At 47.4% G+C, this 25,821-nt stretch overlaps 1 protein-coding gene across 3 annotated transcripts; it reads right to left on the reverse strand.

Annotated features, from left to right (window-relative positions):
* Positions 1–12,468: 12,468 nt before the first annotated feature.
* On the reverse strand, positions 12,469–24,943 carry LOC136586500 (retinol dehydrogenase 16-like). Of its 3 annotated transcripts, none has more exons than XM_066584635.1 (5): positions 24,845–24,943; positions 19,238–19,562; positions 17,967–18,225; positions 15,354–15,517; positions 12,469–12,676 (listed from the first exon to the last, which is right to left on the reverse strand). In XM_066584635.1, exons 2-5 carry the CDS (start codon positions 19,548–19,550, stop codon positions 12,483–12,485), a joined length of 930 nt encoding a protein of 309 aa, XP_066440732.1. In that variant the 5' UTR covers positions 19,551–19,562; positions 24,845–24,943; the 3' UTR covers positions 12,469–12,482. The 3 variants fall into 3 exon arrangements, with proteins under 3 accessions (XP_066440732.1, XP_066440717.1, XP_066440725.1); XM_066584620.1 differs by lacking the exon at positions 24,845–24,943 and adding an exon at positions 23,313–23,495; XM_066584628.1 differs by lacking the exon at positions 24,845–24,943 and adding an exon at positions 19,858–19,947.
* Between the last annotated feature and the right edge of the window lie 878 nt (positions 24,944–25,821).

Here is a 25,821-nt window from a genome sequence, read left to right on the forward strand (position 1 = left end):
CAAGTATAGGCAGACCCCTGTAACATTTCGGTAGCACAAATATAGGCAGACCCCAGTAACATTTCTGTAGTAAAAGTATAGGCAGACCCCTGTAACATTTCTGTAGCAGAAGTATAGGCAGACCCCTGTAACATTTCTGTAGCACAAGTATAGGCAGACCCCTGTAACATTTCAGTAGCACAAGTATTGGCAGACCCCTGTAACATTTCTGTAGCACAAGTATAGGCAGACCCCAGTAACATTTCAGTAGCACAAGTATAGGCAGACCGCTGTAACATTTCTGTAGCACAAGTATAGGCAGCCCCCTGTAACATTTCTGTAGTAAAAGTAGAGGCAGACCGCTGTAACATTTCTGTAGTAAAAGTAGAGGCGGACCCCAGTAACATTACTGTAGTAAAAGTAGAGGCAGACCCCAGTAACATTTATGTAGAAAAAGTAGAGGCGGACCTCAGTATCATTTCTGTAGTAAAAGTAGAGGCGGTCTCCAGTAACATTTCTGTAGTAAAAGTAGAGGCAGACCCCAGTAACATTTCAGTAGTAAAAGTAGAGGCCGACCCCAGTAACATTACTGTAGTAAAAGTAGAGGCCGACCCCAGTAACATTACTATAGTAAAAGTAGAGGCGGACCCCAGTATCATTTCTGTAGTAAAAGTAGAGGCAGACCCCAGTAACATTTCTGTAGTAAAAGTAGAGGCGGGCCCCAGTATCATTTCTGTAGTAAAAGTAGAGGCAGACTCCATTAACATTTCTGTAGTAAAAGTAGAGGCAGACCCCAGTAACATTTCTGTTGCAAGAGTATAGGGCGAACCCCTGAAACTTTGGTGTACCATGAGTGTAGGCGAAGTCCGGAAAAATTAGTTAGATAACAGTATAGGGGAGGGCCATATACTGTGTGTAATGTGTGGGAATCAGAATGGATGTAGAAGAGCTGTGTTATGTGTGGGGTCAGGATGGATGTAGCAGAGGTGTGTGTGTGATTAGGATGGATTCTGCAGACCTGTGTGTGTGATGTACTGTGTGTGTAATGTGCGGGGTCAGGATGGATGTAGTAGAGCTGTGTGTGATGTGCTGTGTGTGAAATGTGTGGGGTCAGGATTGAAATAGTAGAGCTGTGTGTGTCATGTGTGGGGATCATAATGGATGCACAAAATAGCACAGCTGTGTGGCGCACTGTGCCACCATAAACACTGGTACTATATTTTCCTAATAATTACTAATACTTTAAGGTTGATGAGGCAGGTTTTAACTTTATCCGATCGAGCTGAAACTTTGACAATCTAATTTTTACATCAATTGGCAACTTTTTAGGGAACATCCATTTCTTGCGACCACCCTGAATTTTGTAGGCATTCTTTACCTGCTCTCAACCAGTGATTTTTATTAATATTGGTGGGGTCATCTATATAGGCTCCTTCCAGAGCAGTTCATTGTGTCCCCTTCTTCTCCTGCATTCTGGCCATGATTTCAGACACCCTCACAGATGACATTGAGATTAGTTGACAGGCTAGCTGCAGAAAACATTTCAAACCTTACAAACAAACTATGTGGTGAGAAGGTACAGGCTCATAATATGGAAGAATCTGTCTCAAAATGGCCGCTAGATACAAAATGGCCGCTAGATACAAAATGGAGCATTATAAGATGTAGATAAGCTTGTGCGTAGTGAAACAATAATTCAAGCAGAAATAGCTTTAGAGCATGAGATACGGTACAATGTGTAATGATTTGTCTCTGTTTTTCATGAGAACCAAGTCTGGACGCAGTTGTTATCAGAAGAAGCCCTCCCACACCTCCATTCAGAGACTTGGACAAAAGGAACTGACTGTACTACAGCCACCTGAATCACAAAGTAAATACAAGGGAGGACCAGGGAGGACCAAGATAACGCTGGGAGAAACAGACATTTGAAGAACCTTACAGATATATTCTCACTACGCTGATTGCTGAACAATGCATGATTCTTAATGTTTTTCTAACCCAATGAGATTAACGCCGTGACTAATGACGTCTTCCTTTCATGTATTAGAACTATACCAAAGTGAAAAAACGCTCAGTGTACGCGCCTTAAGCAGAGTGAGCTGTATATCTGCCGCGGCTCAACTCTACGTATCTGTGGGAACTGATAACTATCTGAGAGATTAGTTCTTGGTTCCTGGGATGCATCCAGGTACGAACTAATTTGGACCTCAAGACTTGAAAGGTTATGTGGCCGTGCAGCAGTCCTTAACAGTGGCATGTTTGTTTATAGTGAACAAGTATAGTTAAGATCAAAAGATCAAAGAGACATGATCAGTTGCAAAACAGGCAACTGATTGAACCATAACACTAATCAAAGTGGCAAAAGAGATCAGGGGAAACCTGTGTAATTTACTTTAAATTTTAGCTACACGTGGAATATTAATAAAGAATAGAGGTACAACTCCGCTCTGGGAAGTCTGTGTGGACCCACAGCATGGGTGGGTCTTAGGAAGCCACCGACGGTACATTAATAAATCCCATTGCAGTGCCCCGGACAGCTGAGGTAATGTCAGATAAAATACAGGTTGGCTTTGGCCCACACTGCATGCCCGAGTCAGACTGTTTTTTTTTTATTAATAGTCACAGGCAGGTACGACTCCGCTATGGGAAGTCTGTGTGCACCCACAGCATGGGAGGCTCCCTGGAACCCACCGACGGTACATTAATAAATCCCATTGCAGTGCCCCGGATAGCTGAGCTAACATCAGATAAAATACAGGTTGGCTTCGGCCCACACCGCATGTCCTAGTCAGTCTGGGTTCTTTTTTGGGGGGACAGATACGTAGAACACCGCGATGGGAAAACTTAGTGCACCCATACTATGCACAGACCCCTGTAATATTCCTGTAGCAAAGGAATAAGCTGACCCCACTAACAGTTATGTTGCAGAAGTCTAGGTAGACCCCAGTAACATTTCTGTAGTTACAGTATAGACAGACCCCAGTAACATTTCCGTAGCAGCAGTATAGGCAGAGCCCAGTATTAGGTACATTTCAGTAGTAAGAGTATAGACAGACCCCAGTAACATTTTAGTTGCAGAAGTATACGCAGACCCCAGAAACATTTATGTATCAGCAGTATAGGCAGACCCCCTGTAACGTTAATGCAGTTACGCTCCTCTCCTTTGGCCCAAACAAGTTTCTCCGATAACTGTGGTAACACGAGAGAAAATGCATGATGCGCATTGCTGATCCACTGACCCCAAGCGGGAGGAGGACGTGGCATTAGAAGGCCAAGACACCATGACCAGGACCCGCTATAGTCTGTGGGAAGCACGTTAGCGGGCCCAGGGTCAGGCTCGGTTCCGCGCCTCCACCTTGAATTTTGCCTCCATGGGCAAAATCAAACCTTCAGATACGAATAAGAGCCAATGGACAAAGGTAAAGACACAGAACAAAAGTGGAAGCGACAACAGCTATGTGGAAAAGCTAGTATTTTCTGAGACAAGAGGGGCATTTCAATATTCTAGGTACTAAAAGTCTGAACTCCTCCTCATCTCAATCAGAAATATGGAAAGGCTTCATTCATATGTTTTCTGTTGACCATTTCGAAGTGTTAGCAATGCAAGTTTCTGGCTATACCACTCATCTTTGTCAGGAATTACCAAAGATGATCACAAGTAAAGGCCTCATCAATCAGTCCAAAATCAGTCCGGGAGTATGTGGATCTCAACTGGCCTGCTTCCACCAAAGATATGTGCCTGCTGCTCTTCTGTCCCCAGCCCTGCAGGGATGCTGTGTTCTATAGTCAGCTCTATTCCTACCTCAGCTGTACACTAAAATATATAATTATTATCAGTACCAACAAGATGGAAGCCACTATTGCTCTACCAGTCGGCTGAATGCTTGTATTTAGTTGTTTTTCGGAACTATGGCCAGGATTAAGAGGGGGGGGGGGGGGGGGTCATTCCTATTGTGCCGGTTTAGGTGAAATTCTTGGACCGGCGCAAGACGGACCAAAGCGAAAAGCATTTGCCAAAAATGTTTTTATTGTTGAAGGAGGAGGAGGGGGAAGGTTTAGAGGAGGTGGCATAGACTGCCGCAGATACCAGAACCTAGCAAGGACCCACAATTCTGGGTGTGGGTAGGACGTCTGCGGTCCCAGGCTCAGACTCGGTCCCAGCCTCGACCAAATTCACCCAATGTGCCGTCAGGGAGATATAGTGGCCCTGCCCGCCAATACTTGTCTACATGTCCGTGGTTAAGTGGACCTTCCCAGTAACCGCGTTGGTGAGGGCACGATTGATGTTGCGGGAGACGTGCTGCTGTAGGGCTGGGACAGCACACCGGGAAAAATAGTGGCGACTGGGGACCGAGTAGCGCGGGGCCGCCGCCATCATGTTTTTGGAAAGCCTCCATTTCCACAAGCCTGTACGGCAGCATTTCCAGGCTGATCAATTTGGCAATGTGCACGTTTAATGCTTGAGCATGCGGGAGCGTGGCGGCGTACTTGCACTTGTGCTCCAACGCTTGCGCTAGCGACAGCTGGACGCTGTGCTGAGAGACATTGCTGGATGGGGCCGAGGACAGCGGAGTCTGCCTCCTCATTAGAATAGCCTTGATAGGTGATATTATTACTAAGGTTGTAACTCGGGAACTAGAGTCGCCATAACATACAGTAGGTATAATTCAATCTCTGCGAGACTGCTATAGGTCAGTCTTGTAGAGGATAAATCAGTAGTCAAACTCTCTGATAAAGGTGAAAAACTTTAGTTATAATGGATAATGTTGAGTACAAAATCATGTTAGACTGATTGTCCTTGTAGATCCCTGAATACACAATCAGTTCTTAGATCAACAACTAACTGGAGAGAACTGCCTGGACACCCACATATTTTAGTACTTGGCTGGAAGTCCCCAACCTCATCACCCAGACCCAGTGAACTTTTCAAAGGTTAGGCATCGGTCACGACAAACTCCTCAGGTGGGAGAGGAACCATTTTTTCCCAATCTAGACAGGGGCCCGAGAATAGTTCCTGGGAGTCTGTCTGCTCATCAGAATGTGTCATTTTCATGGAGTGAGGAGGCTGGGAAGAAGGAGGAGCAGCAGCCACAGGATTCAGAATTGCAGGAGTGGACGGCGTAGAAGCCTGGGTGGTCGATACATCGCTGGATGCATTTTCTGCTATCCACGACAGGACCTGCTCATACTGCTCATTTTGGAATAAAGGTCTACGACATGGACCCAAAAAACGGGAATTTTTTCTTACCGATAATTCCCTTTCTGGAAGACATCATGACAGCATACGCTGGAGGTTGCTCACCTGCTGACCTGAAGGGACAGGAAGAGGCAGAGTATAAAAAGCACCTCCCCTCCACCAACACCAGTGCGTTCCAAATGACCACAGTGACCAGCTATTTAACCAGAAGGTGTGTTTTTATTGACATCACACACCTCAGAAAACAAAGTTAAAGCATACACATTACCTCATGTGTTGGACAAACTAGGGTAACCATGTTGGTAAGGGGGGGGAAAAAGCCCGTATGCTGTCATGATGTCTTCCAGAAAGGGAATTATCGGTAAGAAAAAATTCCCGTTTTCCCCATGACATCATGACAGCATACGCTGGAGGAATACCAAATAAGTGGCATGGGCTTTTTAGGGAGGGATTACGGCTTGGAGCACCTTCCTACCGAAGGATGCGTCCTGACTATATTTAAAGTCCAGCCTATAATGTTTGATGAAAGTATGGCCTGAAGTCCATGTGGCTGCGTTACAGATTTGCTCAATCGACGCGTGCGCTCTCTCCGCCCAAGAGGATGCCACCGCTCTCGTTGAGTGGGCCTTCAATCCTTCTGGAGGGGGGATGCCCTTGGCCTTGTAAGCCTCCTGGATGGCTCTCCTGAGCCACCTGGCGATCGCATCTTTAGAAGCGGCCTTTCCTTTGGCCTGCCCCTGAAATTGAACGAAAAGTTTGTCAGACTTCCTGAAACTTTCCGTTGCCTCAAGGTACGCTAGTACCGCTCTTTTGACGTCTATATTATGGAGCTTTTGTTCTTTTGCATTTTTGAAATTTTGGCAAAAGGCTGGAATAACTATTGGTTGGCCCCTGTGGAAATCTGACAATACTTTAGGCTGGAAGGATGGGTCTAAAGAAAAAACTATTTTGTCCGGGTGGATAGTCATATATGGGGCCCTTCGTGAGAGGGCCTGGATTTCCCCCACGCGTCTGGCCGACGTAACTGCCACAAGCAGGGCTACCTTGTATGTCAGCCAGGCGATGGATAGATCCGTAATCGGTTCGAATGGGGGGGGGGGGGGGTCGCATAAGGCCTGAAGGACTATGGTTAGATCCCAGGGTGGTGCCGTGGGCCGTGTAAAAGGATGTAATCTGCTCGCCCCTCTAAGAAATCTCCTAATCCACCTGTGTTCCGCCAGCGCGAGATCGAAGAATGCCCCCAAGGCCGCAATTTGGACTTTGAGTGTATTCGGACTCAAACCTTTATCCAGGCCCGCCTGGAGAAAATCTAAGATTTTTCGGACGTCTGGCTGATCCAGCTGCTGGATGTCCTGGCCTAACCACTCCGAAAATTTTTTCCAGACTTTGGAGTAGATTTTGTGTGTCGAGGGTTTAAGGCTCTCGCTAATGGTGGAAATAACATTAGGGGAAAGACCCTTCCCTAGGAACTTTACCCGCTCAAGCTCCAGGCCGTAAGCCTGAACTTGTGAACTTGCGGGTAAAGAAGAGGGCCCTGCGACAGTAGGTCCGGTCTTGTTGGAAGGTGGAAGGGCTCTCCCACTGACCGGGATCTCAGGAGGGGGAACCACGGTCTTTTGGGCCAATATGGTGCTACAAAAATTACTGTTAGGGTTGACTGCAGTAATTTCCTTAGCAGAAGCGGGATTAGTGGTAGAGGGGGAAAGGCATACGCTAGGTCCCAATCCCAGGGGTGAGAGAGAGCGTCCGTGCCCAAGGCCTGTTTCTCTGCGCCTCTGGAAAAGAAAAGCCGGCATTTGGTGTTTGCGCTTGACGCAAAGAGGTCTACTTCTGGTACCCCCCACTTCTCCACAAGAAGGCTGAACACCTCTGGATGGAGTTCCCACTCTCCTGGGTCCACTTTCCTTCTGCTTAAAAAGTCCGCGGCTGAGTTCTCGGCTCCTCTTATATGAAAGGCCGATAGGGACTTTGTTGTGCCTTCCGCCCATTGAAGGATCCGCCCCGCCAGTCGTTGTAGTGGAGGATTCCTGGTGGTACCCTGGTGGCGAATGAGTGATACTGTTGTCATATTGTCTGAGAAGATCCTCAAATGTTTCGCCACTAACCGTGTTTGCAGGCTACGCAGGGATTTCCATACAGCTTTAAGCTCCCTAAAGTTCGATGAGCTAGCTTTCTCGTGAACGTCCCAGGCCCCCTGTACATAACCGCCTTCAAAGTGGGCCCCCCACCCTTTGGCGCTGGCATCGGTCGTGATTATTACAGCCGGGTCCAAATTCCAATCGGATGCCTGAGACAGGTTGTCCGACGACACCCACCAACGGAGTGAAGCTCTGGCTTCCGCAGGAATAGGGATTGTCTGATCAAGCGAAGCCTGCAACTTGTCCCAATTCTGGAGAATTAGTGACTGGAGTCCGCGACTGTGGAACTGGGCCCAGGGGACCACGCCGATGCACGAAGTCATTAGTCCCAGGATCCGCATTGCGTCTCTTATCGTTACCCTATGTTTTTTATAGAGGTTGGAACATTCCTCTATGATAAGATGTTTTCTTAGGGGAGGAAGGGACGAATTTTGTAGACTGGAATCCAGGATGACACCCAGGAATTTCTTCCTGGTTTCTGGCTCCATGTTGGATTTTGACTCGTTAACAATCCAGCCAAGCTCCTTAAATAATTGCAATGTGGACTCCAAGTGTGATCTCAGAGTAGACGGGGAATCTGCCACCAACAGGAAGTCGTCTAAGTAGGGGATGATCATGACACCCTGATTTCGTAAGAAGGCCACCATTTCCATCACGACCTTGGAAAAAATTCGCGGAGCCGAGGAGATTCCAAATGGTAGGCAGACGAACTGGAAGTGGCGGATTTCCCCCTCCACCCTCAGCGCAAACCTCAGGAACTTTTGTGAGTTGGCGTAAATAGGGATATGAAAATAGGCATCCTTAAGGTCTATTGTAGCCATTACGTTATCCCTGGCAATTAGAGGAGTTGCAGTTCTAATGGTTTCCATTTTGAATTTCCTATATTCAATGAATTTATTCAGTTGTTTTAGATTGATAATGGTGCGGTGGGAGCCGTCTGGTTTGGGAACCAGAAAGAGGGTGGAATAGAAACCTTTTCCCTGTTCCTTCTTAGGGACCGGGATAACCGCGCCGAGACCCTGCAGGTTCCGTACGCCCTCCAACAGAGCCTGTTCTAGGCCTGGAGACTGGGTTGGGGTTATCATAAACCTGTCCGGGGGGCGGGATAGTAGCTCGATCCTGTACCCCTCCGCCACTAGGTGCAGTACCCACTCGTTAGTTGTAATACTACGCCAGCTATTGGAACAGCGAGCCAGTCTACCCCCTACCGGGCCCGAAAGTATGGGCTGAGGGACAAAAGTTAAAGTCTTACCCCTTCCGCCCTTTGGATAAGACCATCTTCCGGTCTTCCCCTTCCCGGCGTACGTAGACGAGGGATGAGGAGTGAAGGGTCTCTTGGGTGGTCTGGTGGCAGGCAGTCCGTGACTCTTGTCGGCTGCTTTCTCCAGCAGACGATCCAGGTCTGGTCCGAATATACGCCCGCCCCGGAACGGTAGGGTACATAGCCTATTTTTGGACGCTGCGTCCCCTGACCACTCTTTTACCCACACTGCCCTTCTGGCGGTGTTCGATAGTGCTGCCATGCGGGCTCCGAGGCGGACTGTTTCCATTGAAGCATCCGCCAGGAACCCTGTTGCCATTCGCAGCAGAGGGATGCCACTTGCGAACTCCTCCCTAGGGGCTTTTTGGTCGACTAGGGCTGCGAATTGGTCCAACCAGATTGCCATGGAACGAGCCACGGAAGTGGCCGCGATGTTAGATTTCATGATGAGACCGGAGGTAGACCAGGCTTTATGCATGGTTGTGTCCACCTTATGGTCCAACGGGTCCTTTAAGTGGGACGTATCCTCAAAGGGCAATCCGGACTTTCTGGAAACCATGGCAATTGCAGCATCGACTTTAGGTATCTCGTCCAAAAAGGACACTTCATCTCCCGGAAATAACAGGCGTTCTTTAAATTCCCTGGGGATTAGCGGAGCCTGATCCACGCTCTCCCACTCATTTAGAATCAGCTGCTTGAGTGTGGCGTTTACGGGGAATGAAGATTTTTGTTGCGGGAGTAACCCCGCGAACATATCCTCCTGGACTGTGCGGGGTTGCTGCACGTCTTTCTCCACCTGCATGGTCCTGCGTACCGCCTTTAGCAGTTGATCCATGTCTGAGGTAGAGAAAAGATATTTCTTGTCCTCCTGCGTCACTTCCCCGTCAAAATCCACATTTTCCGCTATGTCGGAGTCAGACTCAGACACCGCCGGAACCGACCTTCGTGTAACCCCGGAAGGCCCAGGTTGGATGTCCGAGAGAAAGGACTGCACTTCTTCTCGGACGACTGACCGAATTTCGGCCATAAGGGAAGTTTTTTCCTCCTGCATAACTTTTGCGGAGCAGGTAGCGCATAACGTTTTTGTGCAGGAGTCGTCGAGTTTGGTTAGACATACTGGACATTTTTTACTCCGTCTAGCCTCCCTCGGTTTTTGAGTATCCCTGTCCTGTAAGACAAGGGAAACTCTGTTAGTCGGGAAGTGTATGTAGTGCAGGTGTAGGTTGGTCCACCGGACCACTTACAGTTTGGAGGGTCTCTGGGTCCTCCCTGGCCGACATCTTGCGCCTTGCAGGAACGCTTCCTGTGCTTAGGATCGTTCTTTAGCGTGGAGAAACACCACCAGCTGATGCAGGGGCAGCAGATTTTTGAATTTGGCGCCGGCCGCGCCAGGCCACGCCCCCTTTGCGGAGCGTCAGACGTCACCGCGCTGTATCCGCCGAAACCACGCCCCCTGGAGCGCTCCTGCTGGCCCTGGACCCGGAGATGGCGGCCGCCGCCGAAATGACGGCCGCAGTGGTGCCGGCAGCCCGTACTTGGACCCCGGCCCACCGGAGATGGCGGCCGCCGCCCGAAATGACGGCCGCAGTGGTGCCGGCAGCCCGTACTTGGACTCCGGCCCACGCAGTCCCCGGAAAGCTCCCAGATGGGGTCCTTCCCACTGGGTTTGCCGGGGCTGCCCGAAAAACCACGCCGCCGCTTCGCCGGTAAGTCCTCCTCCGGCATGGGACAGCGTTGCTGGAGCTCTGCCGTTGCTGTCCTGAAGGGACAGGAAAAACACTGGTGTTGGTGGAGGGGAGGTGCTTTTTATACTCTGCCTCTTCCTGTCCCTTCAGGTCAGCAGGTGAGCAACCTCCAGCGTATGCTGTCATGATGTCATGGGGAAATTGTGATATAAAGCTGGGGATCCCAGAAACTTGCCTCTCTCTTAATCTCACAGCAGCCGGCTGCGATTGACCTGGATCAGGAACTCGGCCTGTGCCCACACCCTCACTTGGACCTCCGCGTCCTCGGCCACGTCCTCTAGGCCTACCCATACCCCTCAGCATGGTGTATTTTGGAATAAAGCAGACAGAGCGTTGTAAAAAATGAGGCGATTATTGGCCTGCACTTGGAGGCTGACAGCGGTACTGTAACGCACACTGTAGGCTGAAAAAATTATACGCTTGCCTGCAGAAAGGCCAAGCTGGCTAAGTAAATAAGTTACGTTTTCTTTCCCGGATACAATGACTGGATTAGCCAGGAAAAAGTTGCACAGCCCCAACGTGGCGCAGTTGCAGTTCCCTGGTACATAGGCCTCGGCCAACAGCTTCAGCAATCGTAGGCAGGAAGCGGACTTTCACTGCACCCAGGACATAGGCCTCTGCACAAACCCTCAGCAATCGTGGGCCTAGAGCAGACTCCAATGGTAGCGTAGCAGTGCACGTCTCATTAGCGCTGTATCGCTCCTCTTGTTTGTCCCAATGCAGTGCCCCGGATAGCTGCGGTAACGTGAGATAAAATACAGGTTGGCTTCGGCCCACACTCCATGCCCTAGTCAGTTTTTTTTTTTTAGGGCCAGATACATAGAACACCGCGATGGGAAAACGTAGTGCACCCATACTATGCACAGACCCCATGTAATATTCCTGTAGCAAAGGTATAAGCTGACCCCACTAACAGTTATGTTGCAGAAGTCTAGGGAGACCCCAGTAACATTTCTGTAGTTACAGTATAGACAGACCCCAGTAACATTTCAGTTGCAGCAGTATAGGCAGAGCCCAGTATTAGTAACATTACAGCCCACGTCTGATTCTGACTGCGAAATCTCACAGCCGAATCAGACCTGGTGACCTCCAGAGAACCATAATCACCTGCCCGGATGCACCGCAAGTGTCTCGGCTGGTGAGACGGCGCGCAAGCGCAGTGCAGCGCATGACACACCGGCGCTGGGCTGTGACGTGGATTCCCGCGATATTTCTTCAGTGCTCACAGCGGAAGTATCGCGGGACGGACGGCTTCCACTGACTGCAATGGAAGCAGTCTGTGAGATTTTCCACACAACATAGAACATGCTGTGATTCTCCCCCGCAAGCGGAAAATCGAAGTTCATTTCTGCTCGTGGGCAAGGGAGAATCATTTAACACAGCATGTCTATGGACGGACATTGCTGTGGATTTCGCGGCGGGTGTGACCACGAATCCTGCAGCGATAATTCATCCGTGGGCATTCAGCCTAATACAGACGTTTTTCCATACTCTCCAAGCCGGCCTTAGGGTGTAGTCACATGGGCAATTTTTTTCCCCCTACGAGTTCAGTCCGATTCCAAGAGGGACAGAACTTGCACGGGAGATGAACCCATTAAATTGAATAGGTAAACTCTAGAGATGAGCGAGCATACTTGCTAAGGCAAACTACTCGAGCGAGTAGTGCCTTAGCCGAGTATCTCCCCGCTCGTCTCTAAAGATTCGGCTGCCGGAGCAGGTGAGAGGTGAGTTGCGGCGGTGAGCAGGGGGGCGCATGGTGGAGAGAGGGAGAGAGAGAGAGCTGCCCTCTGTTCCTCCCCACTGTCCCCCGCCGCTTCTCGCCCCCAATCGACAGCCAAATCTTTAGAGATGAGCGGGCAGGTACTCGAATAAGGCACTACTCGCTCGAGTAGTTTGCCTTAGCGAGTATGCTTGCTCATCTCTAGTAAACTCACACAAGCAATTTTTCTCTCGGACCGATATAGTCTGAGTTAGAAAAGTTGCTCCCATTGATTTCAGTAAGAGCGGCACCTGCAATTACAAGTACCGTACACTACGCAGGAATCAGAGCAGTAGCTTCCACTCCAACCCCGGTATATCCCGGCACTGACAGCCGGCGCTGCCTGGAAAAACCTCTTTAACCTCTCTTAACTTACCGAGATGCCACTCTGAGCCCTTAAACTTTATTTTTGTGAAAAGAACAAATCGGTTATTACAGCCGGGCAGTATGAAAGAGGTATGAACAATAATTTGGCATCTAAGCCAGCAGAATAGCGGGTCTTTGGGTAGACAGCAGTCAGGGCATGTTCCATACAGTCGGTGACCAGGTGAAGCTTCGGGTTACACTTGGCTAGACCTTCAGCCGTTCTACTGCAATCTGTGTGAAGAAATAGTGTAGTAATGGTTATTTGTTGCCACTGTTATGAAAATTACTATTTCTACAAGATGAAAATTTGCTCAGGCAATTTATGGAACAACCTAAAGTTATAGGTCAGTAATCGGGGTATGTACATATGTGGAAGATATGTTATAAGAAGTTTTACAACTTGCAATCTATTCCATTTCCTGTATAATCTGGTAACCAATGCTGGATGAAAGAAAAAAAAAAAAAAAATCTCTGTGCTCCACGCATTTGGGTATGGAATGGAATAAGCTCCAATAACTAAATGGTTATATTAACCATATTATATTCATATACACCCACCACGATTTGGCACTGGCAAGCGCCTTTCTCAAACATAAATTACGGACAATTTGCTCAAACATATATACAGTGGGGGGGGGGGGGGGGGGGGGGGGGAGTATTTAGTCAGATACCAATTGTACAAGTTCTCCCACTTAAAAAGATGAGAGGCCTGTAATTGACATCGTAGACCTCAACTATGAGAGACAACATGAGAAAACGCATCCAAAAAAAAACACATTGTCTGATTTTTAACAAATTTGCAAATTATGGTGGAAAATAAGTATTTGGTCAATAACAAAAGTTCATCTCAATACTTTGTTATATATCCTTTATTGGCAATGACAGAGGTCAAACGTTTTTTGTAAGTCCTCACAAGGTTAGCACACACTGCTGCTGGTATGTTGGCCCATTACTCCATGCAGATCTCCTCAAGAGCAGTGATGTTTTGGGGCTGTCGCTGGGCAACATGGACTTTCAACCAATTCTTTTTGTTCTTTTTTTTATGTGTTAGGACTGGCAAGTCCATATTTTTGTAAAAATCACTTTGTTGGATCCTTACGACTGCTAACCAGGATTAGGGGTTGTTCTCATCTGAGACTTCCCTGTAAAGTAAGTGAATATCCCTTACTCTCAATCAATCTCAATAATCCAGGTCATTGATGTGGATTTTGGAAGTAGAAATGCAGATAAACAGAGTCCCATTGATGCTTTCTTCCTTGGGATGTCTGTGTGACCAGGTGAAGTTGATTGAATAACCTACCACCAATCTAATTGCCCAAGGGACTTCAGGCGTGACGGACTGCCCCACTGTGGGTGGCCTGTGCATGCCAGGTAAGTCACCTTTATTTTGATTTGAACACCTATATACTTCTTTACCCCAGGAGTGCTGCCTTTGGTTACCATTTTCTTGCTTAGAAATCAAAGTACTCTTCCGATTTTCAAACTGACTATCTTTCTTGACTTCCCCATGAGCACAAATACTCAACTTGCCAATGGGAGCCGGAAAAAAAGTGGTTATCAGGCTGTCGGAACACACCTGATTCTCTCTTCTCACCAGCGGACACTACGGAGGAGGCCACACATGAGATCGTCATCTTCTCTACAATCAGCAGGTTAAATCAATTTTCATATGTACACAGGGTGTGAAACAGACGGCGCTATATGTCAATACGGGTGTCTTATATTGAAATAACAGCGTACTTGAATAGGTAGGATGGATGCACTACAAAGTTATGACGCACAGGTTTCTGTGGGCCCCGAAACATGAATTTCAACTTTGTGTTGGGCCCTTGTAAGAGAGAATAAAATCTAATAGCATATGAGAAGCAGAAATCTGCCTTCCATGCCCCTAAAAAAGGACCCATGGGACCGCTGCCATGACTGAAGTAGGGAAAGCGTACTCAAAGTGGCCTCCTTCTGCTACCATACATACATGGAGCAGTTGTTGGACCTGTGTTCATTCTAGGGACACTCAACACAGATCTGTACTTCAATCTCCTGTGGATGACGGCGGGTGACTTCCTAAATCATCTACCACTATCGTAGAAGAAGGAGGCCACTTTGAGTACGCTTTCCTGATTTTACTCATCTGAGTAGTCCCACGGAACTTGGGGCCCATTTGCAGAAAAAAAAAATGATCAGCCCGTGTAAACAGGCAGTCGTTCACCTATGAACAATTGCCAGTTTTCTATGAATGGAGGCAGGCAGGCAGGCAGAATCCCCAGCCCTCTCTGCCTCCATTCACTGAGGGATGATTGCTCCTATGTAAAAGCACAGGAGCAGGGGTGTAACTATAGGGAATGCAGGGGATGCGGTTGCACCCGGGCCCAGGAGCCTTAGGGGGCCCATAAGGCCTCTCTTCTCCATAAAGGGAGTCCAGTACTATAAATAAACCATTATAGTTGGGGGCCCTGTTACAGAATTTGCATCGGGGCCCAGGAGCTTCAAGTTATGGCCTCTGCACAGGAGCGATCATCACTGGAACGACTGTCAGGCGCATCTGCGCCCATCAGTTGTCCCTTGTAAAAAGTCACTTCGAGAGATGCAGAACTCTTCAACTTTGCAGTTATGTTGTGGCCCCTGTAAGAGAGTAAAACCTAAAATTGAAATTCATGTTCCAGGGTCCCCAAGAGCCCATACCACCATGTTGCACATCCATGCCTTCCTATATAGGTATGCTATTGTTATTTCAAAATAGGACACCAGAATTAAGAAATAGTGCTGGATCAGACTTTCCTACAGTCTGCATGTGGCCAGCCTAATCACTTTGTTACAAGTACATGCAAAACATCTTGACAATGTGCCATATTATCTCGTTTGCCTTCATCGTTTATTTCTATGTACAGTGTTTGTTTTAATGGGAACTTACGGTTTTCAAAATATTGCTGGCCATAAGCAGTACGGATTTCTTCTGAGAGGTTCTCCCAAATGTTACGTAATTTTCCTAGGATTGATTCTGGATTACATATTAATGTTTTGAAGTAGCCGGGCTCTATGATACAGACATTCACACCGAATCTGCTGAGTTCATACCTGTAAGATATAGAAGTACTTAAATGAAGCAACATTCTAGAATCGTAGAATGGCAGAGTTGGAAGGGACCTCCAGGGTCATCGCTCCAACCCCCTGCTCAATTAAAAAATTTAAAGTCTTTGAAAAAAAATAATAGTACCAAAAAAAAAAATAAATAAATAGTTTGGTATCGTAGCAATCGTACTGACCATAGAATAAAATTATCATGTCATTTTTGTTGTAGTTTGTGCGCCGAAGAAACAAGATGCACCGAAAGATGTTGGAATGTCATTTTGTTTTTAAATTTTACTCAACTTAGAATTTTTTAAAACATTTTTCAGTACATTATATGGTACAATAAAAAGTACCACTGTAAAATACAACTCATCCCGCAAAAAACAAGCCCTCATACAGCGACGTCGATGGATAAATAAAGGAGTTACAATTTTTTTAATAGGGGAGGGAAAAAAAACGAAAATGGGAAAAAAAAAAAAAAAGGGTGCCATGTCCTTAAGCAGTTAATATACCCAAGTCTTTTTCATATCTGCTGCTGCTTAGGTTACTCCCACACATGCGTTCAGTTAAACACAGCTCAGGACCGTGGCATTTCAGCGTGATTTTAAGCTGCGTTTTTAAAACAATGTCATGGCGTTTGACAGCACGTTTTAACACACACACCAGCATTGTGATGGGCGATGGATTGCGTCAACAAATGCAAAAACGCTGAAAAAAAGAACAGTCAGTGCTCGAAAATGAGTGCAGGCTTGAGAAGCCCTATTATAATCAATGGGAGGTTGTACCGCGGTTAGTGTGGCACTCGGATGGCACGCTAATCGCAATACAAAGCAGTGTGTGTGAAAGTGGCCTTAACGTAATTCCTCCCATTCTGTGTGTGCTTTTTTCATTTTTCTTGCCCAGATGTAGGACTTTGCACTTCTCTTTGTTAAATACCATTCTGTTAGTCGCTGACCACTGTTCAAGCTTTTCTAGATCTTTTTGTAGACTATCTCTTCCCAAGTGTTAGTTATCCCTCCTAGCTTTGTGTCATCAGAAAATTTGATCAGTTTCCCATCAATTCCCTGCTCCAGATCATTTATGAAAATGTTGAACAGCACTGGGCCTAGGACAGAGTCTTATGGTACCCCACTTAATACATTCTTCCACTTGAATGTGCACCCATTTATGACCACTCTGAGTACGATCACTCAGCCAGTTCTGAATTCACCTAACAATTGCCTTGTCAATCCCATATTTGGTCATTTTGGGTACCACAAAGCTCTGTCCTGGGCCTGGTGTGGTTTAATATTTTTATAAATGATCTAGAGAAGAGAATTGAGGGGAAACTGCTTAAGTTTGCCGACAACACAAAGCTGGGGGGGGGGGGGTTAGTTAACATTGGAAAAAAAAAAGAGAAAGCGCTGGACATACATGAACAGTGGGCAGCGACTAACAGAATGGTATTTAACAAAGAGAAATGCAAGAAAAATGAATGAGCTAACCAGCAGCACATGTGAAAAAAGAATTTTGTATACTAAGAGATCATAGACTGAACATGAGTCAACGGTGTGATGCAGCAACAAAACAAGCTAACACAATTCTGGGATGTATTAAGAGAAGCATAGAGTCTAAATCATGTGAGGTCATTATCCCCCTCTACTCTTCCTTAGTCAGACCTCATCTGGAATACTGTGTCCAGTTCTGGGCACCCCAATTTAAAAAGACAGACAAACTAGAAGAAGCTCAGTGAAGAATTACCAAGATGGTGAGCGGTCTGCAAATCATGTCCTATGAGAAAAGGGTAAGAGATCTGGGAATGTTTAGCTTTCAAAAAAGAATCTAAGAAGAGACTTAATAGCGATCTACAAATATCTGAAGGGCTGTCACAGTGCAGAGGGATCTATACTATTCTCATTTGTACAAGGAAAGACTAAAAGCAATGGGATGAAACTGAAAGGGAGGAGACACGGATTAGATATTAGAAAAAACATTTTGACAGTGGGGGTGATCAATGCATGTAACAGGTTACCACGGGAAGTGGCGATTTCTACAACAGAAGCTGGACAGACATGTGCCATAGTATGAAGATGGAAGACTATCTACCTCCAGATAATTCTGCAATGTATAGGCCTTGAAGGGGCAATTCATCTCAGCGGTGGCCATTCTTAGACTACCAGAGCCTGCATAGTGCATCGGTAGTGTTAGGACTACCAATGTTCTGTAGCTGCTTTGTGATGGTCAGAGCTGCTCCCACGATTAGCACTGGCTAATCACAGAACAGTTCAGTGTCTACTAGATAGAAAATAGCACTGGCCATCTTGCCCACCAAGAAATTAAACAGCGGAAGATAGGGGACATGAAGAGAAAAAAATAAATAAAGTACTTCTCCACCCTCCAGTCCCAGGAGAGTGTTTTGTTCTGAAACTGGACAGTCGCTATAGTATGATGTAGTCCATAATAAAGTTCTGCTTACCGGAGACTGTCTGAAAAGGACTCCACCCCGTATTTCGATATGCAATATCCTCCACCACAGATAGTTATTCTTCCAGCAATACTTGCAACGTTGACAACACGACCCCGAGCTCTGCGAATCATGGGCAGCATTTTGAGTGTAACATCAATAACTCCTAGAAGATTCACATTTAGAACGTTGGCAAAGTCATCTTTAGTCAGCCATTCGTTTTTTGCGACTGGGAGACCAATGCCCGCATTATTGACCAGACCCCAGAGTCCTGTAAAATAATTCACACACAGTAAAGAAGAGTACTGCAACAAATAAAGTCTCTTGTTTATGTTTATTGCATTACTACGTAAATATCTAAATAAAGTCGACATATACATCATAATATATTGGAGTTAAGCAACATGACAGTATGAGGGACCTTTCATGGGATGGAATATTCCACAACAGCGTTGCAAACTATGCCTATGTATAACTGCAGATCTTGATGTGGAGTTGCCAGCAGGATTCTGCATCGAAATCTGCATGTTAGCAGCGTGGATTCTGTGTCTGAATATTCCACAGGAGAACATATTCCAGAACGGTGTTGTGAAACATTCTGTCCCATGTGAAATGTCCCTAAGTGTTTTAGTAGCAGCTGTGGGTCAGGAAGGATACATTTTTCCCTTAGGAAGAGCAGCTAGAAGGTGTGAGGAGACGTAACAGGACATCCATGCTCCTCTGCGAGCTATGCATATTTCCCAGAGGAGCATGGATGGCTTTATAAGTCTCTTCACACCTTCTAGTTGCTCCCCCTAAGGCTGCTCTCACACAAGCATTTGCTGGCACGCAGGGGAGCACGCAGCAATTCTGCAGCAAATACCACAACATTTTGGCAAAAGAAACAGAGTCAAAATCTGTACCCATGTTTGATTGTAGCCCAACCGGTACAGAGCGTAACTGCGCCTGAATTACTTCCCCTCCGTTAGCTTGCCAAGCTTCGCGGCATACTGCAGGATTTTGGAAAAAAAGTATGGAAAGATACGGTAGGTCCTGCCCTCTCTTTCCTGCACGTAGTATTAAGTATGTGCGAGAAAGATAGGGCAAGTCTTATCTTTTTTCAGCTGTACAACTAAGAGGTTGAAATGGGTTGTATTCACTGCATACTACACATGCAAATACTCCCGATATTCATGGCAAGCCTTTACGTTTCCAAATATCACTTTTCTGATGCTCGTTTAAAGGATATAAATAGGTTATTCCTTATGAAATGTAAAAACATATTCTCCATTTATGTAGCTCACCTTTATCACGAACAATATCTTTGACCCAGTCTGCGGCAGCGCTGACACTCTGACTGCTGCTGACATCTAGCAGTACTGTCTGTAGTCTGCTGGAGGTCTCCTTCTTTAGTGTGTCTGCTCCACGATCGGTCAGACAAGCCGCAAGAACCTTCATTCCACGCTTGTCCAGCTGTTTTGCCAGCAGATTTCCAAATCCTGTATCACATCCAGTAATGAAGACATATTTGTCGGTGAGATTGTCCAGTATCTGACTATATCTGTATCGTCGGTAGAGGAAGACCAGACCCAAGAGAACAACGAGAAGGAGCCACATGGTGATCAGTTTCTATAGGAATGAAAAGCAGGATAAAAAGTAATTAATGACTTTTATATAAATGTAATGACTTTTACTGCTTTTTAGATGACACCTATAGGTTTATTCCTATTTTGGAAGGTTATGGCATATGCAAGGAAATTGTAGCTAATATTTAGGGACACTATTGACACTGGGGTTGTACCACTGGATTAGTATACTGCCAATGTGTTCAAGACGAGAACCTGGTAACTACAGGCCGGTAAGTCTCACTTCAATAATTGGCAAAATAGTCGAGGGGTTTCTGAAAGACGCCATCCTGGAATACCTCAGTTAAAACAGCAGCATAACTCCTCATCAGCATGGGTTCATTAGGGGTCGATCATGTCAGACCAATTTGATCAGCTTCTACAATGAATAAGTTCTAGGCTGGACCTGGGAGAGTCTATTGAGGAGACAAAAAAAAGAACTGGCTCCAAGATAGAAAGCAGAGGGTGGTAATCAATGGTCTGTACTCTGATTGGGTCACGGCTGCTAGTGGGGTGCCAATGGGGTTCAGTATTAGGTCCCATTCTGTTCAATATATTTATCAACGACCAGATAGTAATATTTAATTGCAGACGATACAAAATTATACAAGGTAATTAATATAAAGAAGGTCAATGTACAGCTGCAAATGGATCTAGCTAAGCTGGGGGCTTGGGTAGAAAAATGGCAAATGAAGTTCAAATGTAAGGTTATGCACATGGGCAGGAGAAAACAGATGCCACCAATATACACTAGATGGGGTACTGCTAGGGAAAAGTGATATGGAAAAAGACCTGGGGGTAGCAGTTGACTGTAGACTTAAAGGGGTGGTCTCGCGAAACCAAGTGGGGTTATACACTTCCGTATGGCCATATTAATGCACTTTGTAATGTACATTGTGCATTAAATATGAGCCATACAGAAGTTATTCCACTTACCTGCTCCGTTGCTAGCGTCCTCGTCTCCATGGTTCCGTCTAAATTCGCCGGCAGCTTGCTTTTTTAGACGCGCTTGCGCAGTCCGGTCTTCTCCATTCAGCACGAGCCGCTTCAGTGTGCTCCCCGCTACAGCTCTTCTGCGCATGCGCAGACGAGCTGTCACTGCTCGGGAGCGCGCTGGAGCGGCCATTCTGCACCATCCTCTGTTAGAGGAAGGTGCAGAAACTGGAGCTGCCCAGCGGAGAAGACCAGCCCAGCCCAGCAGCCCCGAGAAGCCTCCCAGGTAAGTGATGGGTCGGGGGGGACTGCCGCTGCGCCGGGCTGCGCCGGGGGGGGCTGCCGCTGCGCCGGGCTGCTGTCGCTGCGCCGGGGGGGGCTGTCGCTGCGCCGGGCTGCGCCGGGGGGGCTGTCGCTAGGCCGGGGGGGCTGTCGCTGCGATGGGGGAACTAGCGCTAGGCCGGGGGGGGCTGTCGCTGCGATGGGGGGGCTGTCGCTAGGCCGGGGGGGCTGTCGCTGCGATTCGGGAACTAGCGCTAGGCCGGGGGGGGCTGCCGCTGCGCCGGGCTGTCGCTAGGCCGGGGGGGGCTGCCGCTAGGCCGGGGGAACTAGCGCTGGGCTCCGGAACCTAGCGCTGGGCTCCGGGGCCTTCACCTGGGCTGAGGGTCTAGCGCTGGGGAGCCGGGGGCTAGCGCCGCTTACCTGCTGCCTGGCGGTGGGCGTCTGGTCGGCGGCTGCGATGCGTCCGGTTGCCATGGAGACACAGCTGGCGGCGTCTCGGGAGCGCGCACGTCGGGCTGCAGCGAGCGACGGGGAAAGAGCCGGCGGCCATTTTGAGGAAACTTATATAAGTTGCTGAAACGCTGGAACGGTAAGTACGAACCAGCTAGAAATGTCATTTACAGGGGGGCTTAGTAATGTGTGTTTAATAGGGGGGACTGGGCAAAAAAAAAAATTGACTGCTTCCTCGAGACATCTCCTTTAACTGCGACGGTAAAAAGAGGGTATCCTCTACGTCTAGAAGAAAGCAGGTTTCATCACCAAAACCCACAGAAGGGGGTTCTTTACTGTAAGAGCAGCGAGACTGTGAACTCTGTCTAAGGATGTAGTGAAGGCAAAAAAAAAAAAAAAAATAGATAGAGGGTTAAAGAGCAGACTAGACATCTTTCTAGAGCGCTATAATGTTACAGGATATAGACATTAAATAAGCCTGACTTAAGGAAAACAAAGAATATCCATAAGATGGCGACTATCCAGAAGTAGTGGCGACTGGGAACCAAGTAGCGCGGGGCCGCCGCCGCCATCATGCTTTTGAAAGCCTCTGTTTCCACAACCCTATACGGCAGCATCTCCAGGCTGATCAATTTGGCAATGTGAACGTTTAACGCTTGAGCGTGCGGGTGCGTGGCGGCGTACTTGCGCTTGCACTCAAGCAGTGGCGCTAGCGACGTCTGGACGCTGCGCTGAGAGACATTGCTGGATGGGGCCGAGGACAGCAGAGGTGAGGGTGCAGGCCAGGAGACGGTAGTGCCTGTGTCCTCAGAGCGGGGTTGGATCTCAGTGGCAGGTTGGGGCACAGGGGGAGAGGCAGTGGTGCAAACCGGAGGCGGTGAACGGGCATCGTCCCACCTTGTGGGGTGCTTGGCCATCATATGCCTGCGCATACTGGTGGTGGTGCCTCCCCAGCTGATCTTGGCGCGACAAAGGTTGCACACCACTGTTCATTGGTCGTCAGGCATCTCTGTGAAAAACTGCCACACCGTAGAGCACCTTGACCTCTGCAGGGTGGCATGGCGCGAGGGGGCGCTTTGGGAAACAGTTGGTGGATTATTCGGTCTGGCCCTGCCTCTACCCCTGGCCACCGCAGTGGCTCGGCCTGTGCCCACACCCTGACTTGGGCCTCCGCGTCCTCTAGGCCTACCCCTACCCCTCAGCATGGTGTATTACCAGTAGTGCAGAAACAGAACGCTGTAATTAAATGTGCCACTGATTGGCCTGTGGTTGGAGGCTGACTTCGCTTACGGAACGCCAGGAAATAATTTTGCGCAAGCCTGCTGTAACACTTAGCTGGCTGCGTATGATTTTGTAGAACTACTACACCCAGCACAGACAGACCCAGAACACTGAGCAATGTGACAGGCAGGCCAAATTGATTTTTTGCCCCAAATTTTTTAGCAAAGGCCCACTGCCTATATTCAATCAATAATATGTCTTCTGTCCCTGCCTAAGCACTTCTGTCCCTGGAGTATTACTGCACGGCGCAATGCTCTGCACGGCCGATATACCCCAAAAAAAAAAAGTGCAACACTGCAAAAAGCAGCCTCCACACGGTTAGATGTGGCCCTAAGAAGGACCGTTGGGGTTCTTGAAGCCTACACTAACTCCTAACACTCTCCCTACAGCAGCTCCAACACGATAGCACTGTCCCTGATCTCTGTCAGAACGCATCTGTGGTGAGCCGCGGGAGGGGCCGATTTTTATACTCGGGTGACACCTGATCTCCCCAGCCACTCACTGCAGGGGGGTGGTATAGGGCTTGAACGTCGCAGGGGGAAGTTGTAATGCCTTCCCTGTCTTTCAATTGGCCAGAAAAGCGCGCTAACGTCTCAGAGATGAAAGTGAAAGTAACCCGAACATCGCGTGGTACTCGTTACGAGTAACGAGCATCCCGAACACGCTAATACTCGAACGAATATCAAGCTCGGATGAGTACGTTCGCTCATCTCTAGTTAGTAGACATCAGAAAATATTTTAGTCTAAAACAGATTATCTAAAAACAATCACTTCTAACATTCTAAAGACAGTTTCCAAAGGGCCTTACCTCTGTAGAACTCAGATCGCAGTATATAGCATGAGAAAAACAACTCAGGGTCCAGTGAGATAAAGCCGGCTGTTCCTCTGACTCTCCCCTTGCTCTGATTAGTGTTGCCTTCTTCACTTTGTAACAGCTATAAGGTTTTTTTCTCGTGTGATATGACAAGTTACACATTGCTACTTTGCTGAGATGCTAACGGATTTTGGTGCAGATCTGCAGCAGATTTCATGTCTTTATTTGAATTCAATTGAAAGGGTGAAATCTGCACCAAAATCTGCAGCAAAACTGCAATGTGTGAACAAGGTTATAACTGAAGAATGTGGAAACAGATCTCTAAGGCTGGGTTCACACGGGGCGTATTCCCGCCGGAAATCCCGCAGTTTGGCTGCAGCGAAAACCGCGAGATTTCCGCCAGGAGAATCGCCGCGGAAAAAGCCGCAGCGGCTTTGAAGCGGCCCGGCCGCTCGCTTTTCGGTTGCGGCCGGCGCTCCCATAGAGGAGAGTGCGGCCACGACGAAAGTAAACAAAAAAGTAGAAGTAAACAGACATGCTGCATCTTTTGAAACCGCAGCTGCGGCGGCCGCAGCCGTGGTTTCAGCCGGACTTACAGCAGCAGATTGGCCGTCCCCGTCCCCCCCATGGGGCAGGAGGGGGTTAAAGTACTGAGATATACTGGGACCACACATAAGACAAATGGGATCCCAGGACTCACACAGTCGTTATATGCAAACCAAAAGGGCTACGGGCAGGAACTCCAGCGGTAACATGAGATGGTTCAGAATCGGGAAAGGTGCAAGCTAAGGTTGCATCCAAAGCATGCTCTATTTTACCTTGTATTACGTGCGTGCAGCCCTATTGATCTCTACAGGTGCGTTTAAATACTCAATTCCAAAGCATTGCTTACGCATGCCTGTGAAACACATGTTGCTAGCATACATACAATGAAGTGATAAAAAATAAGAAATTGTTGCCTTTTTTTGAGTGCATGTTAAAACGCGGTGCATGCAGAGTACATACCCAGCCATATGCATGCATGAACAAAAAATAAAAAAATAAATCACACACCACACGCACAACCCACATACGCGATCATACGCGGGGATAAAAAAAATAATAAAAAAAAAAAAACAAAAACGCAGGGATACACAGCTAATTACACACAGCATTTTACGCATACACTTGTGGACAGGAGACCTTATCCCATGCATTGTTCAATTTTTATGCAGAGGCAATGCAAGTTAGATGAATCCAACATCAGAATCCAGATCGGTGGAAGAAACCTCAACAATCTCAGATCTGCAGATGATAAAAACTTGGTGCCAGAAAGTCGGGAAGATCTTGAAAAGCGGATACTAAAAGTTAAAGGAGGAAGTGAAAAAGCAGGCCTATACTTAAATATTGTGAGAATGAACCCATTGAAATCAATATACGTATCATCACCATCTGTGTATATTTTTACATGATCTCAATACATACAGTATCTGTCTGTTACATTAGTATAGACACATGAACCTTAGGCATTGCTACATAAAGCTCACCTCTATATAGGACGATTCTATAGGAGATCCTGTCCGGCACACGTTCACTTCTGACTAAGAGCACAGAGGGCTGTGTGCTCTTATAAGTCACAGCTGCAGCAGAACTGGGAGGGGTATAGCTTTAGGCTGGGTTCACACAGGGCTTATTTTCTGCGAAAGTCTTGTGGTTTTACCGTTGCGGATTCGCTGCAACCTAGCCGTATCTGCGGCAAATCCGCACTTAGTGCCTTAACTGTGATGCGTTTTTTTACACGTATTTTCCAACGTTTTTACCGCAGCCCAATCCGCAGGAAAAGTGCTGCGGTAAAAACCGCTGCGGAATTAACATGATTGTCGCGTATTTTCTGGCTGATTTCTTGTTGCAGATTTTGACTAAAAAAACTGTTTCCTGTGATGTCATTGTCCCTGGCCACAACAGGAAAGGAAGAGGAAATACCCTGTGGCAAAAAAGCACACCCCAGACCCCTTGTTCCGTGACCGATAAGCACCATAGCTTAGTTTTCGTGCTTACAGGACGTGGCAGATTCTCTTTTGCAGTTTCAACATGGAAAGTGAACGTAGACTACGGCTGCGTAAAGCTTATAGGCGACAATTGCTATTACTTGTAGTACTCATGCAGGCTGATAAATCCAAAAAGGTGAGCTATATGCGATCTGATAATGTGTGTTTCACTGGCTTAACTTGAGATAGCAGTTCCAAATTTTTGGTGTGGTACTGTGCGCTTATGTGCGATTGTGGCCTAATCTCTTGTTGCAATTTTCTTCTTGCAGACCGAACGTGCATCCCGCCGCCGCTATTTGGTCCATCCCCTGCTAAGCGAAAGGGGGACTTTGCAAGTCTTTTCCAGGATTTGAAAAAGTACGGCTAGTATGGCACGAAAGTAAGTTCGCCGCTGCACAAACAGTATTGTTATTAAATATCTCCCTCCCCTCTCCCTCGCTCCCTCTCTTTCTTTCTTTCTCTCGCTCTCTCTTTCT

This window comes from Eleutherodactylus coqui, chromosome 1, assembly GCF_035609145.1.
Source record: "Eleutherodactylus coqui strain aEleCoq1 chromosome 1, aEleCoq1.hap1, whole genome shotgun sequence".
NCBI lineage: Eukaryota > Metazoa > Chordata > Amphibia > Anura > Eleutherodactylidae > Eleutherodactylus > Eleutherodactylus coqui.

Excerpts from the sequence above, each read along its gene's own strand:
- LOC136586500 (XM_066584620.1), bottom strand. The coding sequence starts at position 23,480 with ATGTGTAACTTGTCATATCACACGAGAAAAAAACCTTATAGCTGTTAC. Across the intron at positions 15,518-17,966 it reads TCCTTTTCAGACAGTCTCCG|GTATGAACTCAGCAGATTCG; the intron begins GTAAGCAGAACT and ends TATATCTTACAG. Across the intron at positions 12,677-15,353 it reads CCAGCAATATTTTGAAAACC|ATTGCAGTAGAACGGCTGAA; the intron begins GTAAGTTCCCAT and ends TTCTTCACACAG.